Source organism: Prenolepis imparis, unplaced genomic scaffold (assembly GCF_030444845.1).
Source record: "Prenolepis imparis isolate NDT839.2.m4 unplaced genomic scaffold, iyPreImpa1.0 SCAF_7, whole genome shotgun sequence".
Classification (NCBI taxonomy): domain Eukaryota; kingdom Metazoa; phylum Arthropoda; class Insecta; order Hymenoptera; family Formicidae; genus Prenolepis; species Prenolepis imparis.
The window spans coordinates 3,590,103-3,616,173 of record NW_028141165.1 but is presented as its reverse complement, the minus strand read 5'-3'; the positions used below and the strand labels follow the sequence as shown (position 1 = coordinate 3,616,173).

The 26,071-nt window shown below is 31.1% G+C and overlaps 5 protein-coding genes across 8 annotated transcripts; 1 reads left to right on the top strand and 4 right to left on the bottom strand.

Moving 5' to 3' along the window:
* Positions 1-35: 35 nt before the first annotated feature.
* LOC145939099 (phospholipase A2-like) lies at positions 36-6,134 on the bottom strand. The gene is made up of 5 exons (XM_083043203.1): positions 5,190-6,134; positions 3,480-3,763; positions 1,142-1,301; positions 719-859; positions 36-539 (listed from the first exon to the last, which is right to left on the bottom strand). Exons 2-5 carry the CDS (start codon positions 3,745-3,747, stop codon positions 470-472), a joined length of 639 nt encoding a protein of 212 aa, XP_082899329.1. The 5' UTR covers positions 3,748-3,763; positions 5,190-6,134; the 3' UTR covers positions 36-469.
* Positions 6,135-6,264: 130 nt separating this feature from the next.
* LOC145939098 (phospholipase A2-like) lies at positions 6,265-10,204 on the bottom strand. The gene is made up of 5 exons (XM_083043202.1): positions 10,055-10,204; positions 8,486-8,735; positions 7,453-7,612; positions 7,026-7,169; positions 6,265-6,820 (listed from the first exon to the last, which is right to left on the bottom strand). The coding sequence occupies exons 1-5, from the start codon at positions 10,115-10,117 to the stop codon at positions 6,691-6,693; spliced, it is 747 nt and encodes a 248-aa protein (XP_082899328.1). The 5' UTR covers positions 10,118-10,204; the 3' UTR covers positions 6,265-6,690.
* A 123-nt stretch (positions 10,205-10,327) lies between these two features.
* Positions 10,328-14,726, bottom strand: Def8 (differentially expressed in FDCP 8 homolog). 3 transcript variants are annotated; one of them, XM_083043200.1, is made up of 8 exons: positions 14,404-14,726; positions 13,734-13,948; positions 13,227-13,518; positions 12,890-13,060; positions 12,665-12,718; positions 12,133-12,374; positions 11,485-11,720; positions 10,328-11,024 (listed from the first exon to the last, which is right to left on the bottom strand). In XM_083043200.1, exons 2-8 carry the CDS (start codon positions 13,941-13,943, stop codon positions 10,805-10,807), a joined length of 1,425 nt encoding a protein of 474 aa, XP_082899326.1. In that variant the 5' UTR covers positions 13,944-13,948; positions 14,404-14,726; the 3' UTR covers positions 10,328-10,804. The 3 variants fall into 3 exon arrangements, with proteins under 3 accessions (XP_082899326.1, XP_082899324.1, XP_082899325.1); XM_083043198.1 differs by lacking the exon at positions 14,404-14,726 and having other exon boundaries at positions 13,734-14,202; XM_083043199.1 differs by lacking the exons at positions 12,665-12,718; positions 14,404-14,726 and having other exon boundaries at positions 13,734-14,199.
* A 2,329-nt stretch (positions 14,727-17,055) lies between these two features.
* Positions 17,056-20,279, bottom strand: LOC145939097 (P2R1A-PPP2R2A-interacting phosphatase regulator 1). Its single transcript, XM_083043201.1, has 5 exons — positions 20,083-20,279; positions 19,203-19,266; positions 18,546-18,934; positions 18,222-18,365; positions 17,056-17,740 (listed from the first exon to the last, which is right to left on the bottom strand). Exons 1-5 carry the CDS (start codon positions 20,193-20,195, stop codon positions 17,512-17,514), a joined length of 939 nt encoding a protein of 312 aa, XP_082899327.1. The 5' UTR covers positions 20,196-20,279; the 3' UTR covers positions 17,056-17,511.
* Positions 20,280-22,229: 1,950 nt separating this feature from the next.
* LOC145939095 (uncharacterized) lies at positions 22,230-25,285 on the top strand. Of its 2 annotated transcripts, XM_083043197.1 has the most exons (7): positions 22,230-22,709; positions 22,820-23,107; positions 23,210-23,318; positions 23,560-23,907; positions 23,991-24,312; positions 24,395-24,951; positions 25,063-25,284. In XM_083043197.1, exons 2-6 carry the CDS (start codon positions 22,839-22,841, stop codon positions 24,922-24,924), a joined length of 1,578 nt encoding a protein of 525 aa, XP_082899323.1. In that variant the 5' UTR covers positions 22,230-22,709; positions 22,820-22,838; the 3' UTR covers positions 24,925-24,951; positions 25,063-25,284. The 2 variants fall into 2 exon arrangements, with proteins under 2 accessions (XP_082899323.1, XP_082899322.1); XM_083043196.1 differs by having other exon boundaries at positions 24,395-25,285.
* Positions 25,286-26,071: the final 786 nt, after the last annotated feature.

Below are 26,071 nucleotides of genomic sequence, written 5' to 3'. Positions count from 1 at the left end.
GAATTTATAATTAAAATAGTAAGATATGAAGAATTTATTCATCACGCTCATAAAATTCTGTTTTATTCACATTACATAAGTACGTACATTATAAGTACTTATGTGCATTACGATAAACTACTGCGTACAACATATAGTTTTAGAATAAACCTATAATAGCTTCTCAAACAAATTATATCAATTGAAATCTCTCCTGTGAATTTTAATCGTTATTTAAAATGGTTTAAATTGGTAAAAAATTGATATTTATTTAAAGAATTCTAAATTTTCGAAAATAAATATAATATACATGAAATGTCTCTTAAAAGGGAAATTTGTAACTGTTAAGAAAAACGAATTGTTATATGACTTATACATCAAAAGTAACGAACTGCAAAAGTGCGAGGATTACATTTTCAAAAGTCTTACGATTAAATATACGTAAGGAGATCTAACTTTATTTTGCCAAAATCGAATCCGCTGTAATTAATTAAAACTTGCTATTATCTGTCCATTGATACTTCACACAATTATCCTTGCAATCCGTACCATTGTTAGGGCTGAAAAATTGGTATTGATATATATAAAACTTAGTCTGAATTTATATGATATTCTAAGATATCTGTAAATAATTGAAATTATCTTCATAATATATTCTACATAGATTATATTATTTTAGAGATAATTTCTATTATTATTATTATATATTATTATTATTTATCTATCTAATTTGTCTTACTCGCAATCGTCTGTTGGGCATAAACATTCGAAGCACTGCGGTCTCAATATATTGAAATACGTTTTTCCGACAGTTTTAGAAGGTAAGCTAGCAGCGTTTTTAAGACAATTGTAGAACGCAAAATCGCAAGCGCAAGATGATCTATTGTCAATAAAATTGCAAATTCTTAATAATCAAAAAATTAATGGAAATTAACTTATTAATAAAGCTAATATAAAAATAAATCTATTATTTCGCGGAAAAGGATGTAATAAAATATATGATTTCATATAATAAGATTTACATATTATAGAAGATTTATATAATATATCATACATAAATCAAGCCAATATAAAATTTCTTTCAGATGATAATATAAATATACATTTTCAACATAAGTATTGAAAGCGATATATGTTTCAGTTATCTCATTTGTTCAATTACCTCGTGAAGATACCATTGTTTATGAGATTGATCTTTTTTTCACCGGCAGAAATATTGTTCACACAATTATCGTGCGCCCTGCAACAGGCATCCGTATCATTGAAACGGCCGAGATCATTTTCGTTTTTGGCGTTATCTCCATTGCCACACCATTGTGTTCCTACAGGTATCATCATTGTAAGATAAAGAAAAACAAAATTTAAATCAACAATAGTAACATAATTGATCTTTCTTCTCTCCTTCTTCGGATTCAATATACGTGCATCTTATTATATGTTTTTACGTGATAAATCTTTGATGAAGTAAGAGAACTGCTATCAGTACAATAGCAATTAAATTATTTATCGGATATTGCATACAGAAAGTATATGCAACAGATAAAAAAATTAAGATTATATAGTTTATTATCGCAAATTTTCATAAAATAAATCAATGCGATAGTAAGAAAAAGATTTTAATATTTTAATTTTTTAATATTTTAATTTTAAACAAATTTAAATCATTTAATTGCATTTAACCCGAACATTGCTTTGCATAAAAAATATATTGCGAAAGTTATACGGTTTGGAAAGTTACACGGGTTTGATTATATTTACAATATAATATATATTTGATCGAAATAAAGGAATAAGATTTGTTGAAATAAAATCTTTGAACATACATCGTACATATCAGCAACTGATTATTCTATCCAATGTTTCTTGTTATTATCGTGAAATTTTCCAACGTGTCTCTGCAATGACTCACAGTGCAATAACTTTTTTTCAATGTTTGCAACAATCAAAACATATATCTCTCAAATTAAAAATTTTTTTGCAATTATTTTGAATATATTTATTTCAATATAATAAATATAAAAATTCCTTTGAATTATTAGTACTGCTATTTTATTTAGAATGTAGAAATGTATTTTTAATTCTAATAATATTTCTATATTTTATAAGCATTTTTAACTCTCAATATAGAAATTCATATTTTAGTGTGAATAAATAAGTATATACGATTATCTTATCAAAATCTTAAATCATCAGTAAATTTGCAGATGTTGTAGATTTTTATTGTTATAATGATAAATGTTCGTACTTATGTTACAATATTCTTCAAGATAATAAATGCACCTGTGAAAATAGCAATACGACTTAAATTGAACAAATTCAAGGTAATCGCTCATGCGTGATCGAATCACATTCGATCGATTAATGTCGATTCTCAACCTGCAGATAAATTTTTAGTTAATTATATAAATTATAAATTTTATAATTATAAAATAATTATAAAATATTCATTTATTTAATACAATTAATTTAAATTTAATTAATGTAAATTTTGAAGGCAGATGCCCATGATACTGCGTAATTCGCAATTGAATATTTTTTATGTTTTATTCTTATATCTCAATATCTCAATATCGTTATTTTAATTGTAAAATTATTAATCATAGTAAAAAAGCACGTGAGGAATTTATTTTTAAAGGAATTTTAAAATTAATTTTTTGTAAATATTAGGAACCTTACAAATATTTGTTTCTAATTATCTCGTTTACTACAACTATCTGTTCTAATAAATAGTGTTTTTATCTCTATAATGTATGCGATATTTAAAAAAAACGCTCATATTTGCATTTCAAATTAAATTTTATGAGATCGTCAAAATTAAGTTCTTGTAATATTTTGTAATTCAATTTTGTAAAAAAATTTTCATGACTTTTCGTGTTATTTATTAGCTGTATAATTCGTTCTGTAAAATTTATATTGCATTCTACATATTGCATGACATATATCTATCTTTTCTCTTTAAATATATGTATCTCATTTTTACTTGTTGTTTTATAGTAATCTTAATAATTATATTTTTTTAAAACGTAAGCTTAAAACGTGTAATAAAAACATATTTGAATGTTACAAATGTATTAGTTTTAATAATTATATCGTATGTAACTGCAATGAAGAGTTCATTTTTAATCTGCTAATAAAAATAAAACTTGGAAATTAAAGACTTCATATAAAGGAGATCGTGAAACCATTATATTTTTAGATATAATATTCATTAAAAAGAACTCGGTCATAATCGATTACATTATAAAAACTTTCACTCTCCGTATTATAAAAATATTTTTAATACACAAAATAAATTCAAAGACTATTTTCTTTGTGAAAAAGATCTTGACAAAATACTGAGAACAAATTCAATAATCCTAAATATTCAACAAGATAATTTTTAATATTATATAAAATGTGCTCCACAAAAAATAAATTCTTTTTCTCTAAAATGTTTGGTTTTAGCATTTGTAGTTTATTTTTTGTAAATTTTCTTTTGTATTATGAAATGATTGAATTACCTGGAAAAATACCAATATATTTTTCAGCTTCTTCGAGGACGTTGCTGAAGGTTGCTGCTTCCAAAGCAAAGCTCTTCTTATTTTTCTTAAAAGGATTGAGAGACCCTAAGCCGTTCATCATCTTTTCGATAGTTGTTAGACGAGTTTTCTCAGAACCAGGTTTGCCCGTTATGCAGTTTGCGTCATTTTCATAAATGTTGTAATTTTCACAATCACCAAATCGAACAGCAATGCCAAGGAAGAGTATGAGCAGACAGAAACGTGACATCGTGCTATCTATTCACCTAAGATAAATATAGCGATAGGATGTTGAGACTGTACTCTTAATGAATACAAAATGCATGTTGCTACATTGCATATGAATAATAAATATTAGAGGAAGATAAATTTGAAAACAAAGTAAAAAATTATCAGCGTTTTCTGTTATCTTGGATATAATAGAAAGTGATCATAGTATATCACACTTTATAATACTGTTGAACAAAAAATAACTTTGTTTTGAACACCGGAACGAGACTAGTCGTTTCTTATAGGTTTTCGGACTCTAAACACGAATCTGGTTTTTAAATTGCTCCATCACGTCACAATTTTGAGAAATTTGCAATTAAAGTTGTAAAAAGGGCTCTATTTTCACGAACTTTGTCATATTATAGCTACAATATATGTGACGTACTGGAGAAGTTTTCTTGCAAATAAAATATATTGTTAAGTGACGAGTTAACAGCTAATTTCCGTAATATACCTCATATTTAACCATGGATATCTTATTAACCACAACTGATACCAAAAGTTCTTTTTAAGAGTCAAAAGTCTTAACAATATACTTTATTTTGATTGCAAGAAAACTTCTCCAGCACGTCACATAAGTAGCTATAATATAACAGAGTTCGTGAAAATAGCCCTTTTTTGCAACTTTAATTGCAAATTTCTTAAAATTGTGACGTGATGGAGCAATTTAAAAACCAGATTCGTGTTTAGCGCCCAAAAAAACTATAAGATGAGTCTCGTACCGGTGTTTCTTTTTTTTTTTGTTAAACAGTATAATTATATAATATATTATCAATGATGTTAAATCGGAATTTTAATCACAGATGGAATAAGTATGATATATAAATATTTGGGACCAAGTTTTTACAATAACATGTATAGTCTTCAAAAGATATATTTATTATGAAAACATATAAATTAACGAGAAATATATAAATAAAAAAATATAAATTGACAAAAAGATGTTTCAACGATTTCGAATCTAATTGTAAGCAATTAATATTCGAAGTATTTAAATAATTAATATTCTATTGCGAGAAAAGAAAAAGAAAATATTTTTTCACGCACAACACATAATATATAGTTTCTCAATAGTTTTTTAATTGAAATATATATATATATATATATATACGTATAATTATTAATAAATTATTATTATAATTATTAAAAATGGATTTAACATAGAATAAGTTACATTATTACGAGAAAAAATATAATATAAAATATAATAATCTTATACAAAAATGCTTTAATAAAAAAAATACAAAACAATGAACAAAATAATACATATATATTTGTCTAAGTACAATAATTTCTCTGTTAATAAATAGATCAGTTTTGGAAAACTGTTCGAGACTCTAGTCTTGAAAAGTGTATCTTTTCGATATTTATTAATCTATTTACAAAAATTTGTACATTGTAGCGTACATAGCATTTGCTTACCTTTTACGACTATATAATATGTGATGAACTGGTTTCAGCAACTTTTGACACTTCATTTAAATACATCATCTTCTATCAGCGAAAGCAGATGACGTATGTAGAATTCGCTGTGTAAATCGAATATTTGTCATTTAACACTTGTGCAAATGTCAAAAGGAGAATTTTACTAACATATATATATATATATATATATATATATATATATATATCACGCTGCATTATGTAAGCAAGTATACAAGTAATAAAAGTGTAAACGTAGGTAATTGTCGATACGTATTAATAATCGATGAATGTAGCGTGGACTTCGCGCATCTCTTCTTTTCTTTTCTTTTTGTTTATCCTTTAGATCATTGTGCGATAAAATGGTATGCATATTACACATTTGTAGAATGCGTCAGTCGTCAGGTGATTTATTATCAGCATTCTGCTCTGCAAAAAATAGAAATGTAACATCACAATAACTTAATCGCTTTAATTATTCGCAGTGTTCAATGAACGATTATATTATTTGTATATACATAAAATACATTTTTGGCACTTTTGCACATTTAAAGGATGCAATAAAAATAAATAGACATTTAGAGTATCACACAAATTTGCATATAGGCGCATAAGCGTTTGCATAAGAAATTCGATTGGTTTATTTTCTTATGCATACGTTTATGAACCAATCAATTTTTTTATGTATATGTTTATGCGCTAAGCAAATTTGTGTGTTTATATCCTTACTTGATAATAGTAGTGATTAAATCGTATATTATAAAATCATTAGCGCAAATAGATGTTATACAACCATTAATATTATATATGCGCAGTGATAGACAAATATAAAAATGATAGCCTAAAATTGCTTCGAACTGTTTAAAAAAAATCATTTTTGCAGGAATAATCATAACTATGTTCCAATGGCATCTTTGACGATAATATAAATCACTATAAATAACCTCTATCACAAAATCGCGGTCCACGCCGACTTTATAATCGTTATTCCTTCATAGTAAACCATATAGTCATCCTAAATTAAATATATAGGTATAGCGTCATTAATAAAGGATTTAATTAAAAAAGTCGGATATGAAGAATGCGATAATTCATCACTGTTGATATTTTATTCACATTGTGCATTAAACAAATTGTGCATTAAACAAATATGCATATTGTGCTAAACATACTACTATACTACATTGTACAAACATAGTTTTATAGTAAAACATATACAGTATAACAGCTTCTCAAACAAATTAGATTAATCAATTCTCCCTTGTCAATTTTAATCATATATTCAAATTAATTACAACTGGTATTTATTTAAAGAATTATAAATTTTCGAAAATATAATATACATGAAAAAGTTTCTTGTTGTTAAGAGGAAAATTTGCAATTGTTATGTTAAGAAAAATGAACTGTTATACGACTTATATGTCAAAAATAACGAACTGCAAAAGTGCGAAGATTATATTTTTTTAAATCTTACCACCGGTTAAAAATCGAGAAGAGAATCCTATATAGAGAAGAGATTCCATTGTTTTGCCAAATTCGATTCTTTTGCTTCGAATAACGAAAACTTAGAATTATCAACCCATTGGTACTTCTTGCACCGACCCTTGCAACTCGAGGGATCAGTGTTAGGGCTGAAAAATTTGTATTTTTATGTAAAACTTCTGAATTTATATTATAATTTAAGATATCTGATATGGACATAAAAAATTTGAAATCTTCATAATATTCTACATACAAGATTCTATATTATTTCTATTATATTTTAGATATTATTTCTATTATTATTATTATTATTATTATTATTATATTATTATTTATCTATCTAATTTGTCTTACTCGCAATTGTCTGTCGGGCATGCACAGTTGAAGCACTGCGGTTTCAATATATCGAAGTATATTTTTCCGATAATTTTAGATGAAGCTTCATTGGAAACATTCCTGAGACACCCGAAGAACTTATGATCGCAAAAGCAAGCTGATCTGTTGTGAAAAAAATTACAAAATCTTTACAATCAAAAAATTAATGAAAATTTATTAATAAATCTAACGTAAACCAAATAGGTCTATTATTTCGCGAAAAAAAATGGCAAAATAAATATGATTTGATAACTAGACTTACATATATTAGAAGATTTATATATATATATATATACATAAGCTATATAAAATTTCCTTCAGATTATTATGATAAATATGCGAAAATGTTCAAGATAAGTGTTAAAGATTGAAAATAATGATTCAGTTATCTCGTTCGTTCCATTACCTCGTGAAGATACCATTGTTTATGAGATTGTCCTCTGTGCCATTAGCTAAGATATCATTCTGGCATTCATCGTGCGCCCTGCAACAGGCATCCGTGCCACTGAAACGGCCGAGATCAGCATTGTTTTTGGCTATATCTCCATCGCCGCACCATTTTGTTCCTACAGGTATCATCATTGCAAGATAAAGAAAAACAAAATTTAAATCAATAATAATAAAACATAATTGATCCTTCTTCTCTTTCTTCGGATTCAATATGTGTGCATCTTATTATATATGTTTTCAACGTGATAAATCTGTGATGAAGCAAGAGATATTGCTATCAGTAAAGAAAAATTAAATTATCAATATTACAGGAAGTATATGCAACAAATAAAAGAAATAAGGATTATATAGTTTATTTATCATAAATTTTCTAAAAAGTATTTATAAATTTATAAATCAATGTGATAATAAGAAAAAGAATTTAAAATATTTTAGTTTTTTAATTTTAATATTTTAATTTTAAACAAATTTAAATCACTTAATTACATTTAACACAAACATTTCTTTACACAATAAGATACATTGCGAAATAAGTTATATAGCATGTAACTGCAACAAATAGTTCAAGTTTTTTTTTCCGTTTCATTCCTAATGTTCTAATAAAAATAAAACTTGGAAATTGAAGACCACATAAAGGAAATTGTAAAACTATTATATATATTTTCTGATAAAATATTCTTTCATAAAAAAAAACTCTTTCATAATCGATATAACATTATAAAAATTTTCACCGAGTATTATAAGAATATTTTTAATACACAAAATAAATTCAAAAACTGATTTCTTTGTAAAAAAGATCTTGGCAAAATATTATGAAAACAAATTAAATGCTAAATATTTAACAGGATATTCTATATTTATATATTTTTAATTTTTAATAATTTTATTTTTAACATTATATAAAATATGCCATACATGGCAAAAATGGTTGCTTTTAGCATTTGCAATATTTTCTGTAAATTTTTTGTATTATGAAATAATAGAATTACCTGGAAAAATATCAAAATATTTTTCAAATTTTTTGATGACATTGCCAATGGTAGTACTTTTATTCCCTGCATGGTCCTTATTTGAAGGCCATATGTGTTCCACTATCTTTTCGATTTCTGATAGACGAGTTTTGTCGGAACCAGGTTTGCCCGATGTGCAATTTACGTCTTCACAATCACCAAATCGAACAGCAATGCTAAGGAAGAATATGAACAGGCAGAGACGTGACATCGTGCTGTCTATATTCACCTAGAAGGTAAAAAGAAGATAAATATAAGATATATAATAAATATAAGATAAATATAGCGACAAGATATTGAGAGAGTACTTTTAATAAACACGATGTCACACGATTGCATATGAATTATAAATAGAGATAAATTCAAAAACAAAGTAAAAAACTTAATTATCTATAATCATAATAATATCAATATAATTATAAATCGGAATTTTAGTCACAGATGCAAGTATGATATGTAAAAGCATTTGAAACCAAGATTTTTTACAAATATATATAATCTTTCTTTACTTTTTCATGAGAGATATATTTATTGAAAATATATAAATTAACAATTAAGAAACGTATAAATTAAAAAATATAAATTAACAAGATGTGAAGATGTTTTCGAATCTAAACAATTAATATTCGACGCAGTGTTTGATGAGTTGAGTCTATTACGAGAGAAGCAGAAAAAGAAAATATTTTTTCACACAAAATATAATGGTTTTTTATAATTGAGATATTATTATAATTATTAATAAATTATTATTTTAATAATTAATATAATTATTAAAAATAGATTTTTAACAAAGAAGCTATATTATTGTGAGAAAAAAATATAAAATATATATATCAATCTTAACAAAATGCTTTAATAAAAAAAATTAATACGAAACAAACAATGAACAAAATAATAACATAAAATGTATCTAAATATACACTGAATTCTAGAATTCAGCTAGCAAAGCTTTGTCAAATAGATTAGTCTTGAAAAGACTTTTCGAGACTCAAGTTTTGAAGAGACTTGAAGTCTTGAAGAATATCTTCTCGATATTTATTAAGGCTCCTGGCTCCTTTCCGACCATGTCGAAATCGTGACGTCAGAGGCGAGAAAACACACGCTAAAATTTCTTAGATGCCATTTCGAAATAAAAAAATATTTCGATGAAACAGCACTTCAGATGGCTTTAGCACACTCTTAAAAAACCCCGAAAACTATCCTTTCCCCTTTATATATCAATCAACAGCTGTAAAATGTAATATTATGAAGCCCAGTCCGTCTGGTCTTTGCATATATGCGCAGTCATTCCGCATGTCAAAGTCTGATATCTCGATCATTTTACAGATGTTGATTGATTATAAAGGGAAAGGGATAGTTTTCGGAGGGTTTTAAGAGTGCTAAAGCCATCTGAAGTGCTGTTTAATCGAAATATCTTTTCATTAAAAAATGGCATCTAAGAATTTTCAGCGTGTGCTTTCTCGCCTCTGACGTCACAATCCAATATGGCCGCGGTGAGCACCCAGGAGCCATTTGTACATTGTAGTAATACACATCGCATTCGCTTACCTCGTTACGATTGTGTGATGATATAAACTGGTTCCAGCAACTTTTAACTTCACTTATATACATCTTCTACTAGCGAAAATAGAGGCATATAGAATTCGCTATGACAATCGAATATTTGTCATTTAACACTTGCACAAATGTCAAGAATGATCCCAAGAAGAATTTTATTAACATACGTATATACGTCATGCCACATTATGTAAGCAAGTATACAAGTAGCAAAAGTGCAAATGAGTAGGTAATTGCCGATACCTATTAATAATCGACGTATTTAGCGTGGACTTCGCGCATATTTTATCTTTTCTTTGTTTATCTTTTAGATCGTTAATGCGATAAAATGATATGCATTACACATTTGTACAATGCATCAGGTAATTTATCATCAACGTTCTGCTCTGCAGAAAATAAAAATGTAACATCACAATTAATCATTAACTCGCAGTATTTAATGAACGATTATGTTATTTATATACATAACATACATTTTACGCATTTAACTATTAAAAGATGAGATAAAAATAAATAAACATTTATTTAATAACCGTGATTAGATTGTGCATTATAAAATTACTAGCGTAAATAAGTTTTATACAACCCTTAATATATGCAGTGATAGACAAATATAAAAATGACAGCCTAAAATTGCTTCAAATCGCTTTAAAAAAATAACAGGTACAACAAAGTATAAATCGTTACACGATTATACGAATAACATTTCACGATGCTCGCAGCATTTCATGACGCACTTATTCAGGAGTCCTTCGCAGTTTCATCTGTATCACAGTCCTCAGCATTATCTTGTCCCTGTAAAGCGCGACGTTTTTGCAAACGCGCGCACCGTGGACAGCAGTGGTTGCGTTTGGCCCAGCAAACGCGATGATGCACTGCCGAACACTGCGGACAAATAATCGAGCTCGCGTCCCACGGATAAATGATCTCATCATTGCCACATATCTCACATAAATGTCCCCTGAGAAACGTCAAAATTTATTTAAAATAACTCTTATATCAATTTTGATTAAATTAAATTATACGTGTTTATACATAATTTACAATGATAAAAAATACTGTGAAAACAGATTTAGACTTTAAAGACATGTAATACCCTCTGTGTAATTTCGAAATTCTGCATATATTATTCTAGTAATTCTAAGTCTTGAATAAATTTGGCATAAAGATTGAGCCATGTCACAAATACATCCTCTCGCTCTCTTTTACAGACAGTAATTAAAATTTTATCAGAAAATATCGAGGTTTTAAAAAAGATCTACAATAAGAGAAAAAATTCCACAAGTATCTCACACATTCCACATATATTAATTTCGAAGACAACTGGTAGTAAAGACTTTAACATGTGAATTCGACATAAAAACCGAATTGCAGTCGATATGAAAGGAATATGCATCTTTTTTTTTTCCTTAAATGCTTACCTTGCTTTACAGAGCTCGCATTGCTGCGTAATATGCGCATGCATCGTATCATATGCGGCCCGAAGCTCGTCCAGGAGAATGCCACTCTGAAGATCGATGAGATCCTTGATGGAATAATTACCTGAATTCTCAATCATGTGCGTGCGCAACCCGATTTTCCACGGTAATCCTTGAGTACAAGCGTCTAAGCATAGAACCAGGTACTTCTTCATCATCTGCATTTCCTCTCGCATTCGCTACAATTTAACCACACAATTATAATTAAAATTTAATTCAATATCTTTGCATCTGAATATATGTATATATATATATTATATATAATCAATTTATTAGTTATTTATCGCGCAGCAGGTTTCATCGCATTAATTAAAATGCGAACGTTCTGAGATTAAAGTTATCGTGTTTGTTGCAGAGAAGTAATTAACTTTAATATTATATCAGTTATATTATAACAGTTTAATATAATATATCGGAATCGTGAAGTATTGCAAGTATCATTTAAATTCTTCAAAGTTTTATTTTAATAAAAAAAGATATATTTTATTTAGAATTAATATATATAAATTGATTTTATTAATTTATTAAATATATATTTATATATATATATCTATTTCAGATATACACACACAATGATACGACTGGGCTCACCTTCACAAGTGACAGATCTGGGACCAGAGTGAAGAGTTTCGGGTTTAATTCTTCCAAAGGCAATACAGAACGATCCTCTAAAAGCATAAGAAGCTGCGCCGCGGCGCGAGACACCAGACGCGGTTCCATATCCCAGTTTCTGATCACTCTCGCAGGAATAACCATGGCTGTGTTCCAATGGCATCTTTGACAGTAATATAAACCGCTGTAGTCACAAAGTCGCGGCTCTACCCATGCCGACTCTATAATCGTTATTCCTTTATTATTAATAGATTAATAATAATATATATTGTACAGTTCAACAGAAATATGTATTTGCGGAAAATGTAAATATGTAATGTATCACTGATTTAATGGAAAATTCTTGTTATTATATATACATAAATTTTCCAGAAGTTTTCCTAATACAGTCGTATGTGATAAGAAAAAGCAAAACATGAAAACGAAGTTATAAAGAATTTGCATCAAAGTGATAATGCGTATGCACATTGATAACACATTGTTAATGTAAAGATATTTATATCTCAAATACCTGTATGCTTAAAGGAACTGCCGAAGCAAGATAGCGATAATCCTTTCGAGAAAGCTTGCAAGAAGACAACAATGTACTTACAATGTACTATTATTATCTCACGGGATATCTCCGTGCGCAATTATCAATAAACGGAGTAATGAGCGGACGTATAAAATACTGTCCATTTTATCTAGCAAAATATTGATCTGGTTCTCTTGTAATATAAAATCATCGAATACTTACTAAATGTTATTCTCACTTTGCATTCCGCGCAGCGATAGCTCTGTTTCGAAAGGCCTTGTTCAGGACAGATGTCCTTTGTATGAGTGTAACCACCAGCCTCGCTAGCGACCACGTGCACGCAAACACGGCACACATTGTTGAGACACTTCCAGTGGCAACTAAATTTGCAATCTAAAATTTAAAAAAATATCGTATCTTCATAATCAAGTCATATAACAAAATTCACAGCTTTGTATTAATTCTCTGACTTAATATCTATATCTACATCTACATCATATATGTGTATAGATATTAGTGTACATTAATCAACGTGATCAAAACAGGCTAAATTGTTTACCGCTGCACATATACCACGATTGCAACATCGCCCAGATTGCTCCACTGCAGTGATCGCAATAAACCGGACCAGACGTGATGATGTGGTATTTCTGCGGCACAAAGTGATGCCCGAGGATCACGCAAGTTTCGAAGAGATTCTCATCCGAGGTCTCGCGCAACTCCTGCGCGCGTAAACGTAATTCGATCAATCGTCGAACAAGCCATTTACGCTCGTCTGAACACTCGGCACTCTCCAGCACCATCAACTTGCACTTGTGTACCATTTCTTGAAGATCCTCCTCAGAGGCATCCTAAATAAGAAGATAATTCGTGTTAAATTTCTTCATTTTTCGTTTACAACAAAATAATGCTAATCAAATAAGTTTAATTAATCTTTAATCAAAAGATATATACTGATAATTATAAATAATAGATGTTTATATATATGTAATAAATTTCATTTCTTTTTGTATACATTAACTTATCAATTATAGATTCGATTTTATTTAAATATTATTTTATATACTTTGGATAATGACAGCATAGTCTCTACTGATTTTAAGCTGAACGGAATAGTTCCTTTGCTGTCAGAACTATCATCTGCTTCTCCTGTCATGTAGTCGGAAGAGGATGATGGCGTAGACGTTTCTGTGCCAGAACTATTTGCTTGTATTCTTGATTCATAATGTGAGTCGCTCTCTCCAACGATGGAAGAATTACTTTTTATATCTACCATGTTTTCTGCAAAACACATATCAAGGAATAGATAAAGATGTGTGTCATATTTCCTTATACGAAAATAAGCTCTTTCCATATCGCAATGTTTATTGGTGTGATAAATGTTTTATAACTTTTATTGCTCTTAACCCCTTAAATCAATTTTAAACATTTTAGCTCTTGAAAGAAAGGAGGGCAACTTATATCATGTTATTATCACAATTAAGTAAAGCTCATCCTAATAGTCGTCTTTTAGTTCAAAGACTTTATATATTTAAAAAAAAGCCATTATGCACTCTATGTATATGTAAAAATATAATCTGAAATTAAATATAATTTAAAATTAAAATTGGAGATGGAAATATAGAAAAATCGATTGTATATAATTATCTATATTTCCTTCTCTTTGCCCTTTTTTTAAAATTATTTTTGCCAATTTAAATTCAATAATATAAACAATCCGAAGAAAAAGTACATACCACTCTAGTTTTTTTTAGATGAAACTGCATGAGTCACCGTCTCGCGATAAGCATAAATATATTCAATACATTTAATTGCGACGTGCGCACAATTAACAAATTGAAAATTTAATAACAAATTAATGAATGAGATGTAGCAAAATTTAAAATCTCGTCTCTCGATGGACAATTCAGTTCAGGTTACATTTGACAAGTTATTCTTCCTTGGGGATGCGTTCCGAAATCAGCTGATCTGTACGATGTGCGTTTTGAAGTTTGAAAGCTCGCACGACAAATTTGATTTGATTCTCCAGATTCTTGTCCCAAATCTTCGACACTATTCTTTCCTGGAATAAAAACTAGTTAAATTAATCGATATCTATTAATTTTAATTAAAAGTAAATCTTAGCACAAAATTAAAATAAAAAAAAAGAAATAGGTTTTATTTTAAACAATTTATTTCTTTTCTACAAAAGATTTTCGTTTGTGAAAACCTGTGAAATTAGAAAACATAACGAGATTTTACATAAAAATGACAATGCCTGTACAATTAATAAATATTATTTCATTTTCACAATAAAATATACAAATCATTTTTAATATATTCGCAATTTTGTAGCATATTCCGAAAAAATATTTAAGTAATAAAAGATCATTACTACGTAAAATGTTAATATTGTGTTAAACGCTTTAAAAAATTCTTCTTTCACATAAATATAATTAATAAAGATATTAAAGAAGTGTAATCATGTGAATTTAAAATATGTATTTGAGAAAGATTTTTATATGTATGTATATATATATATATAATATATATGTGTGTGTGTGTGTGTGTGTGTATGCGTATACGTTTTGTGTAAATTAGTTTCAGTCTTAGATATATAGGAAGCATGTTTTGGAAAATTCACTTTTTCTTGTTAGAAGTTTACACTACACAACTATCCTACATTGAATTATACTAATCTTATGAAAAATCTATAAAAAAATCAGTATATGCACAAGACGACGTTTTACACTCACACATTTCCAGATCATTTTCTATTAAAAATATGCATCCTACATAATGATCGTCTTATTCATGATATTCGTATCCTAAATGAGGATTCACGAAAACCTGAAAATGGTGTGTTAAAATCTTTAAAAGTTGCCTGAGATATTTTATATTATATCAAAGCGTGAATCCAAATGCAGACTTTTAATAAAAATCTTTAACGCTACACTGCTTAAAATTATAACATATGATCTATTATCAGTTTATTAACAGACGAGAGGAAGTTCGAAGTATACATCCTAAAACGCATACAAGATCTAAACAATACTTCCTGCGCATATTACTATTTTCTGGCACAGTCAGATTCTTGTAGCATCATCAGTCAAGCTAACTCCTGAAATCTAACTTTATATAAATATATATAAACATAATCTCAATATTTTTTTCCTATTTATATATATTTATACAAATATATATTCCAAAAGTAATGCCGCCGATCGAAATAGTATGGAATGTTCGATCTAAAGATCATGCACAATATGTTGCGTTATAATTTCTGAGAGATTATTTGTATATATTTATATTTTGTCAGAGATATATATATAAAAACAAGAATTTGATTGATTTCATAAATCGACGTGAAATCACGTATCTCGAAAACGAAAAAAGAAGAGCAATGGCTAGAGGGGGGAGTACTAACTATAATATATAGAACTTAATACTTATGCTTTGGTTTTTAAGTATAAAAAAACATTCTGCAAAATCTATGTGGCATCATTATTTGTAAACAAAGCATCAAAGAGAAAAAGAGAAAGAGTTATTCGTATATTATTCCGAGAAATCTAGAACACAAACGCGCATCTATATATTATTATTATTATTTATATGTAGGATAAGATCATTATCTCATGAAATACAAGGGCATTGCGTGTGTATGTATGTACATACATTATAATATCCGATACACATTGGGACTCGAATTTCACGTTTGATAGATCTTCAGGTAAAGTGACAGACAGAGGCTAAGAAAAACGAGCGACATTCGCGGATTCTCTCTCGCATTTAAAATCAGAGATATTTATAAGACGTGAAAGGATGTGTCCTTGCAGGGTACATCTCTCTAAAAGGCTTAGGCAACATCTGAAAAGCGAGATAAAGATATTCTCAAAGGACATCTTAATTTTTCAAACTTATTTCTCTTTATATTTTTACATTATACGATCTTCATCGCCTTCAACGTACTTTTCTAAAAGCAGACTTCCAAAACTATTAATCGCATTTAACGCTGAATGTATTTTTGTCGGCAAAATCGAAATTCGAGTCCCACCGATATCAGTAAAAATAATATAATAAGAAAAAGATTACAAGCATCAACACCTGTAAATGATTAAATCATGTCTGTACAATATTACTAAATCATTATGATTAAACGCGAGATGCAATTTTGATCGTCTACATAAATACAGTTTGAATTACAAAAATTACGCTCGTTGGACGTGTATCCAATAAGCCCATTGGATAGAGCAATTATCCAATGTATAAACATGATTTATCAAACATTAAAAATAAATAACAAAAGGTTAAAATAAGATTAAGTAGGGATAGATAGAACAAAAGAGCGGAAGAGAGAATGATAAGGAGAAAGGAATTATCGCTACATACAGAATCATTGTATATCGCTACTTAAGAAAAAAAAAAAAAAAAAAAAAAGGAAAAAGAAACGAAGAATGAATCATTTTATAATACGGACATGCTTCACTCCGGAATAAATTTAACAGAACGATACGATTACGGGGCACATGAAGTGTCTTCCCGTCGATATGTATAATTAGCATAATGAAGGGAGGAGAACACTCTTGGCGTTACGCTTACTCGTACATCAAAGAAGAACGTATTAGAGGTGCCTGTCCTCTAAAATACATCACACTTGCACTATAGTTCCAAGCGATCCATGTCCCAGTATGAGAACGCTGTCTTTTCTATCATTTTCTTCAACGAAGATCGAGAAGGATACACCGAGTTTTGGATTCAATATGCAGGACACAGATACCATATTTCCTACATCAATATGCCGAAAATAACCAGTGACACGTCGTGAATCTTTAAGTTCTCACACGTCCGACGACGGTTTCTCGTGTTCATCTGTGATTGTCCTGATTGACTTGATCGACACGAATGTGATCTGTCGGTTTACTTTGATTACTCGCATCTGATAGGGAATCGCTGTCACTGTTGGGAGCAGCGCGAACCGGTGACGGACTGTCCACTGGCCGGAAGGAGAAACTAGGTGAATCCGCGCTCGATAACGATTCGGGTGTCCCGACGGAACTGATAGTTCCTGGAAGTGGGCTGGACAGTGCATCTAATCTGCGAGAGAAATGTTTAGATGTAAATTATATATATATATATATATATATATATATATATATATAACTATTATAATTTATAATTATAATTATAATATTATAATTATATTATAATAATTATTCTAATTATTATAATAAATAGAATAATATTTATTATAATAATTATTCTAATTATTATAATAATTAGAATAATTATTATAATAAATATTATAAAATCATCTCACATATATTCCTCATTCTAGAACATTTAGAAAACGATCTTTAGTAATTTGACGTTGTTTAAAAATCTAGAAATGTTTAGTAAATTAAAAAATTAAATTAAAACTTTGGCAAATTAAATTCCATCTTTTTCCTATTTAACTTGTAATTCCCCATAAAGTTTGAAATATTTTATACAAAAAAAAAAATATGTAATTTACTAATTTCGTTATGATTTTACGTTATGGAAAAATACAAGAACAATTGATGTGAAAGCTGGATACCTGGATGCAACCGATGTCAATAAACCGGAAGTACGTTTTGCTGGTGGCTGCAAGTTATGATCCATCCCGGTCTCGTCTAATTCAAACTTTCTTTTAACTGGCCCCAAGCAGCTTGGCCTTATCGCAATAGGGCTTAAGCTGCGCCTGTTTTATTTAATAAAATATTCATAAAAAATAATTTGAACATGAATAAAATGTATAAATTATAATAACTAATCTTTTTTAATCATATAATTTATAAACTATAGATAAACAGGATATGTAATCCTCTAATAAGAATAACTTTAAATGAGATAAATTTGCAGTACGCAAAATATGATTTACCTTGTGGCAAACGCTTTTCTCGTAGGACTAGGAGATAAATTGCTCTTCCAAATATGAATACCGGGAGAATAACACTGTCTTTGATTAAATCCTGATCTTGTGGGCGAAGGTGAAGAACACAACGGTGAGCCAGTAATGGACAGATTTAAACTTAGGGGATCTAACGGCCTCTTCGGTCGTTCCATTTTGTTAAGCTGCTGGGTAGGAGACTCTGAGTCTTTGAACGACAGTCCTTCCGCCTCCAAAGTGAGATCCTCCCATGATTGCGATATTTGCATGGCACTATGAATTTCCTTCTCGTGTGCAGCTTCCCGGCCAGCAACATCCACGCATTCTTCCTGTCTTAATTGACTCACACGTGGTGTCAATCTAGGAACATTACCAGGACTCTAAAAATAGAAAACAAAACAATATAGAGATAAAAAGTCCTATCAATCGTTTATTCGAAAGCAGAGGATAACATGTAAAATAAAGATTGTATATTTATTATGGATCAGATTTTTCTCATTAATTAAAAATGTCCATTTAATTTTGTCTTATAAAGTAGAAAACAAATGATACATTTATAGGGGTAACAAATATAGATAATATCAGTATCAAATAATTATGTTAGTGACTAATGAAAAATAAGGGAGTATACAAGTAACATAATCTTACGCTGGTGCTGAAGCGTCGTGAACGAGTAGAATTAGAAAATATATTGTAGGCCGACACAGCATCCCTGCAAATAATAATATAAGAAATATTTAAAGACTATTTAGAGAATGTACATTTGCACAGAATTGTTGATATGATATATTATAAAAGATCTTTTCACAGTATTATATAACAAATGTTTGCAAATAGATAGAATTTAAATATTTATTAATTTATATCAAACATTGCACAAATCATATATTTATATAGCATGAATTAAAATTTATTAAATGTAGCTAAAAAAAGAAAATTATATATTTTCATATACAATATTTTTAATATTTAAAATAATTACAAAATGTTACCAATAATTATAATAAAAAAAAATATATATATATTTTATAATATAATTTCTCACATTTCTATTTCTAAAAAAACTCTAACATAATGCATGCTTATATCTCTATACAACTCATATTTCTTTCAATTTTTTTTCCAATGCAATGGGTGGAATAATCTAATATTATATATATATATGTATGTATGTATATTTTAAAAAATACATGACACTACCTTGTTATATGAACATATATGCGGAAAAAGAATTGCTTTCTCCTTTAACATTATATGCAACGCTGCTACCTGCTACTTTTATAGATCGTTAAACAATTTGAGCGAGCAGTATTTTAATTATTCGCTCATAATAACCACAAGTAACTATTCCTACAGTAAAAATCATTATTGCAACTACAATTACACAGCGCGTACTAGACTTTAGGACTGAATCTCAAAGACTTGAGCTGATTCCTGCTCCTTTATCGTCCTGAATCAGGAGCAACAAATTCTACGCTCAGGGGCGCAATCAGAGTTTATCCTGAAAACGAACAAGAAGAATACATACCTCGACGATGATGTAGACGGCGTGGTGACGGACATGGTCGCGCTGCTGATCTCGTTAATCATCGGCGCACTGCTGGATCGCTTAAGACTTACGATCGGGCAATCAACATCCATGATTGATGGGGCGGCACGTCCCAAACGTTTCGAAACGACGTGGTGCAACGTCCACGTGGTGGAGGCACATAGAAGAGATCCCGCGACGATATTCCGAGAGTATCCGACAACGTCTTCGTCTTGGTCTTGGTCGTCTTCGACTCCCGACAGTCTTTCGAGATCACTCGTGGCTTTCTCGATTGCGGAAATGTGCGATCCCCCGTTGAACACCGTACGTCGTCTTCGTCGGCTATCGTCGCGAGCATCGAAGTATCTTGTCTACTGAATCAAGGAATGCTGCCGAGTCTTCTTCAGGACTGTCCTGGCACTCATTTTCCGGACGACGACGCGATTGTCATCGTATCCTCGTCGTCCCGAACGAGCTTCGCGAATAGGCTGAAGAAGAAGTTGAAGAAGAAGTTGAAGAGGAACTCGGGATCGGTTCGCAAAGTCGGGGGCGAGTCTCGTCAGGTCTCGTCGCTGCTGTTGCTGTCGATACTGTTGTAGGCTCGATGCTGGTGTATTTGTGCAGGGCACGTTCGGTGATGAGACATATTTTATCGATCACTCTTCTCTTGTGGCTCCTGCACAAACGCGCGGCAAGAGATCAGCGGAGTACCAGAAATAATTGGAGGAGAGAATCACAGCAGGGTGAACTTTATCCTCGAGGAAGAAGCTGAAGATGAAGAAACGAGTGAATTTAACACGACTTTACCCAGTGTGCGGCTGTTTGTGATTGGTGCATACTTTTATACATCTATACCCAAAGTCCGAAAGCATATCCCAATCACGAACAACCGCTCACTGAGCATTTTTTTGCATCTATTTATTGAAATTGAAGTGGAAAGAAACAAGTCAAACGTGATTAGCTATGCTATATGTTGTTTTTTCAGATACATATGTATGTTTATCAAGTTTTTTTTTTATATTATTGGTTTCCTTTAGTTATATGATTTATTCCTTGGACAAAACGCGAATTTGCGTGATATCAAAGCCATCTGTGAATATAGCACGAAAAGTTTCTAGAGCAAGATATTTATTGTAAAACTGCAATAATATTGAAAATACGAGAAATGCAATTATTGATATAATCGTTGATTTTATTTCAATTTTCAATGAATAAAATCTGATGATATACCGGGTGTCCCATTTTAAAGGACTCACTCAAATATCTCAGAAACACTGCGTTAAATAAAAAAATGTTTCCTACAAAAGTTGTAGAGTTTCGAGGGGGACATAACATAGTAATATTCATATGACCTTGGGCGGCGTCTCCAAGATGAGAATAAATTTTTTAAATGGAAACCATATTTTTTATTATAACATCTTTTTCTACTAATTAATTTGAACAACTTTTATCTGAAGCATTTTTTTATTTTCTTCAAAATTCATTCTCACCTTCACTTAAGGTTAACCTTCACTAACCTTGGAGACGCCGCCCAAGGTCAAATGAATATTACTATGTTATGTCCCCCTCGAAACCCTACAACTTTTGTAGGAAACATTTTTCGATTTAACGCAGTGTTTCTGACAATGAGATATTTGAGTGGGTCCTTTAAAATGGGACACCTGGTATATATATATAGACTTAATTAATTCATCTTTATATAATTATTCCTTATATGTTATTTAATTCCATATTTTTTATTCTTCTTATGTGTCTGAAATCTCCCTTTTATACAATTCAACGTCTCTATACATTACAATGATTACAATGTAAATTGCAAAATTGCAATGTACAGTAATTGAATATTTATATACGTTACAAACTACTTACAAACAACGACGAACCAAATACTATATCGAATGACCCTTTTAAAATCGCCTTCCGGTGATCTGCATTAATATTAATTCAAAACCGGACGTTCCTCGCAACGACGAGTTCGGAAAAAAGTAAACAACAAGTTTTCCCTACTCTTCCGTTTCAAGCGCGATATGATTTTTCTTCTCGAAAAATTGCCGTCCCGCGAGCGGAAGCCGTGAGGGAAAATCCAAACGGATGTCGTCACGAGCGCGAGAATGTTACAACGTGATCGTCGCGGTACGTAGCTTTCTTCGTCCTTTTTTTAGCTGTAATCTTTCGCGTAACCCAAGCGCGCGCCACAATAAATTCAATCTCGGAACATTGCCGGGACCGCGGAGGATCGGGAAGACCTCCCGGTCGCCTGCTCGCCCGGGGTTCTCCTCTCGAAATTCGGTCTGTCTGTGTTCACGGTTCCCGACGCGGCTTCTGTCACGCCAAACGTGAAAAAGACAGCGCGCGACCTAACCTCTCTCCGTCTCGGCCGCCAACTCCCGGTGAACGATGCTGTCACTCGCACTCGTCGATTCGAATTTTCATCGAGCGATGATACATGTTGACAACAACGACGATGACGTCGATGACGTTATTTCTACGATTCGCGCGTCCAATATCTCCATGTTTATTCGCATCTGTCGTATTAACCTCCTTTCTAATAATTCGAGCTTCAAGTTTCATTCGTTAAAGAAATCCGCGATTTGAGTTGCAGTTTCTCTGGAGATTGCACGATGATGGTAAAGGTTTCATTTGCGTTTCGTTGACGGAAGAGAGTCACGAATTTCTGTTTTTTTTTTTTGAAGGTCGACGTTTGGCTAATTTTCTGCTTTCGTTTTTTGTTACGCAGATTGATTGCTGTCCTTACCATGGATGTGAGTACTGGCAATAATGATGACGTGTCCTTTCGTTTGGGAGAAATGTTTGACAGTTACGAGGAGTTGGAACAAAAGCTGGACAGATTCTCAAAGCACAGTCTAGTACATTATTGGAGGCGAGATAGTAGAACTGTGAGTGGAGCTCATATGAAGACTGCACGACCCATCAGCGAGAGATTAAAATATTATTCCGTTAAATATGCTTGCATTTATGGTGGCCAGAAATTCCTTCCACGTGGTGCTGGCAGAAGACAATCTCAGTTAGTCTACAATCCCTTGAACAATATATATATATATATAAGTATTAATATTTGTTTATAGTTTCGATATTTTGTTTTTAAATTCTAATACCTATTATACAGGTCTATGCGAACAAATTGTCCTGCTCACATTATGCTCAGGGCATCTAAAGATGGCACAAAGTTAGAAGTGACCAGCGTCAATAATGAACATAATCATGATATCTCAGAGGTACATAGATTTTAGCAATTTATTTCATTATCCTATGTGTATGAGGAATTTTGAACGAGCAATAATATCCAGAGTAAAATTGTTTTATATGCAAAAATAAATCAAAAACCTAAACTTTTTTTATACAAAATTTTGTTTTTGAATAAAAAATACCACTTTAGGGGGACTTGTGTAATTTTTGATGTTATCCAATGTTATATGTATGTGTTAAATTTTTACAAGAATATTTTATTCAATATAGGAACTGTTTAAGAATCTTCCACAAGAGAGAAAGCTCTGTGGTGAAATCAGACAAGAAGTACAAGACCTTCTACAATTGCATATTGATCGTAAGAGATTAAGGGAATATGTGCGATTGCGTACTAACAAGATACTGCGATCCAAAGATCTGTTCAACATAGCAGCAGCTAATAAACAGAAAAGAGACATCACACCAGAGCGAGCGTATCAATTATATAAGAAGATTCTTGATATTGAAAAGATGCAGAACAGAAATAGCATTAGGAAGATATACCCTGAATCTGAGGATGAGATAGCACAAACCATAAAAAGAATGAAAAAGGAACAGGAATCTGCCTGGGGTCAAGATGTAAGACAACTATATTCACTTTACATTCATCTTTTTTTGTATAAATAAAAAATGTATAAAAAAATGAAAAAATTTGTTCTCAGGGATTATCGACAGAATTAGAAGTGAGCGAGGGCAACGATGGTGAAGATTCTTATAGTGGTCAGTTGACGCAAGAAGAGATAGTCGATGAGATGGATACAAACGAGGGTGAATTATTGAGAGCCGACAACGAAGGTGATATAATAGCGGCTGACGGAGAAATAGTGGGCGAGCTGGTGATGGAGAATGGCGATCCGTCAGTGATAGTCGAGTCTATCGTTAACGCGGATGGTTCCGTTTTCGTTGACGAAAGAGAATTCAATAGTTACTGCAACAATCACTTGTCGCACACGGTAGACGATAGCCAGTCGCCGAAATCACGTGGTAAATTGATTTTTTCTTTATAATAATTAATTTACACATGTAGAATGCAAATGTGTATAAATCATTAAACCTCGTATATCAGTTTTAGATATAGAAACCATCGCTCAGACTACCACTATCGAAAAAATCACAAAAGAAACGTCTGCCTCGCCTAATCACAAATCGCAAACTGGTTCTTTGACGCTGCAACAATCGCCGAAGTCATCTAGCAGCTTTCACGAAGCAGACTCGAAAATTTGGATTATGAAGGAAAACTCTTCCATGGAGACGGAACCGGAAAGCGAGCCTGAGAGTGAGACGAATACAACGACCAAACCGATCTCTATGATAAAGGATATGGAGACACCGGAAGTAATATTATCCGATGAAGCGAGTCACCAGTTGCTTCAGGAACAACTGGCAGTATTGCGCGCCGAAAAGGGAAAGCTGTATATCGAAACTGAAGTGTTGAAACTGAAGAAGGATAAACTGAAGTTGCAGATCAATTGTTATTCGAACGAAATAAGGAAACAAGAGATGGAGAAAGAGAAGCTTAGACTTGAAATCAAGCTACTTCAGTCTAAAGTTATGGAAGACACTAACGATGTATCACACTACATCTTTGTGCCTTAAATTCTCTGATTTTATCGTAAAGTGATTGTAAGTAATATTTTGCATCGCTTAAGAAGATATACTCGCATGTGGATATTACAGATCGCATGTTCATATATCTAGATATATTTATTGGTATAACAGAGTTTTATCTGTTAGATTATCAAAATGAATATTGCAAGTTCACATTGGAAGCAATAAGCAGATTTTGCTACTAATTCTGATAAAGTGATATTCTTCCTCATTGGATGTGTAATATATAATACATATGACAGTATACACAAAATTGCAAATTTTATATGATATTAATTTATGAATTAATTAACACTAAAATATTTTATTGCTTTCTCACACATACAATTTTATTGTCTTGTAACTTGTAAAATAAATGTCTGGTATTTTTATTTATCCTAATTAGTTTAATGTGTATATTATTCTTTAGGAATTTTGTTTGTGCTATTGATATTCAATGATATGTATATTCATTATATATTAAAGAATTGTTCAATTATTTTTATAAAAATATAGATATATGTATAGTCTTTCATTTTATGAATTGTATATTACAAAATAGTTCATTATAAAGCAATCAATAACTAAAATAACTAATTATAGAAATAAATATTACTTTATAAACAAGCTATACACATTTCATAAAAAGTTCTTTACAGTAAATCAGAAATTGTTGCATTGTCAATTGTCAAACTTAATACTGTAATTGTTTTTCTCGTCCTAACTCTATTACAGCACAGAAATGTCAATTTATTATTATATCATCTTCGAATTGAAAAACTCGCCATTATCCCCACTCACCGTATCAAGTCCTATACAACCGGAGAAATATATAATATTAGAGCGCGTGTCGATGTGCGCGGCGCGTTCGACTTTTAACCTTCAAGTGGCGCTGCGGTCGCGCGTCGCGATCGGAATTCGGCGCGCGGAGTGGGGACTGCGTGGTGGGGCAGCCACGTGACACGGTCACGTGACGAAACGGCGCGCGCACCCCCGAGCCCCCACCACGCCGCTCCCCCCGCCACGGCTCGCGGCGCGCCACCCAGCCGCGCAGCCCCCACTCCGCGCGCCGAATTCCGATGTGCGCGACTGCGCGACGCAGCGCCACTTGAAGGTTAAAAGTCGAACGCGCCGCGCACATCGACACGCACGCGCT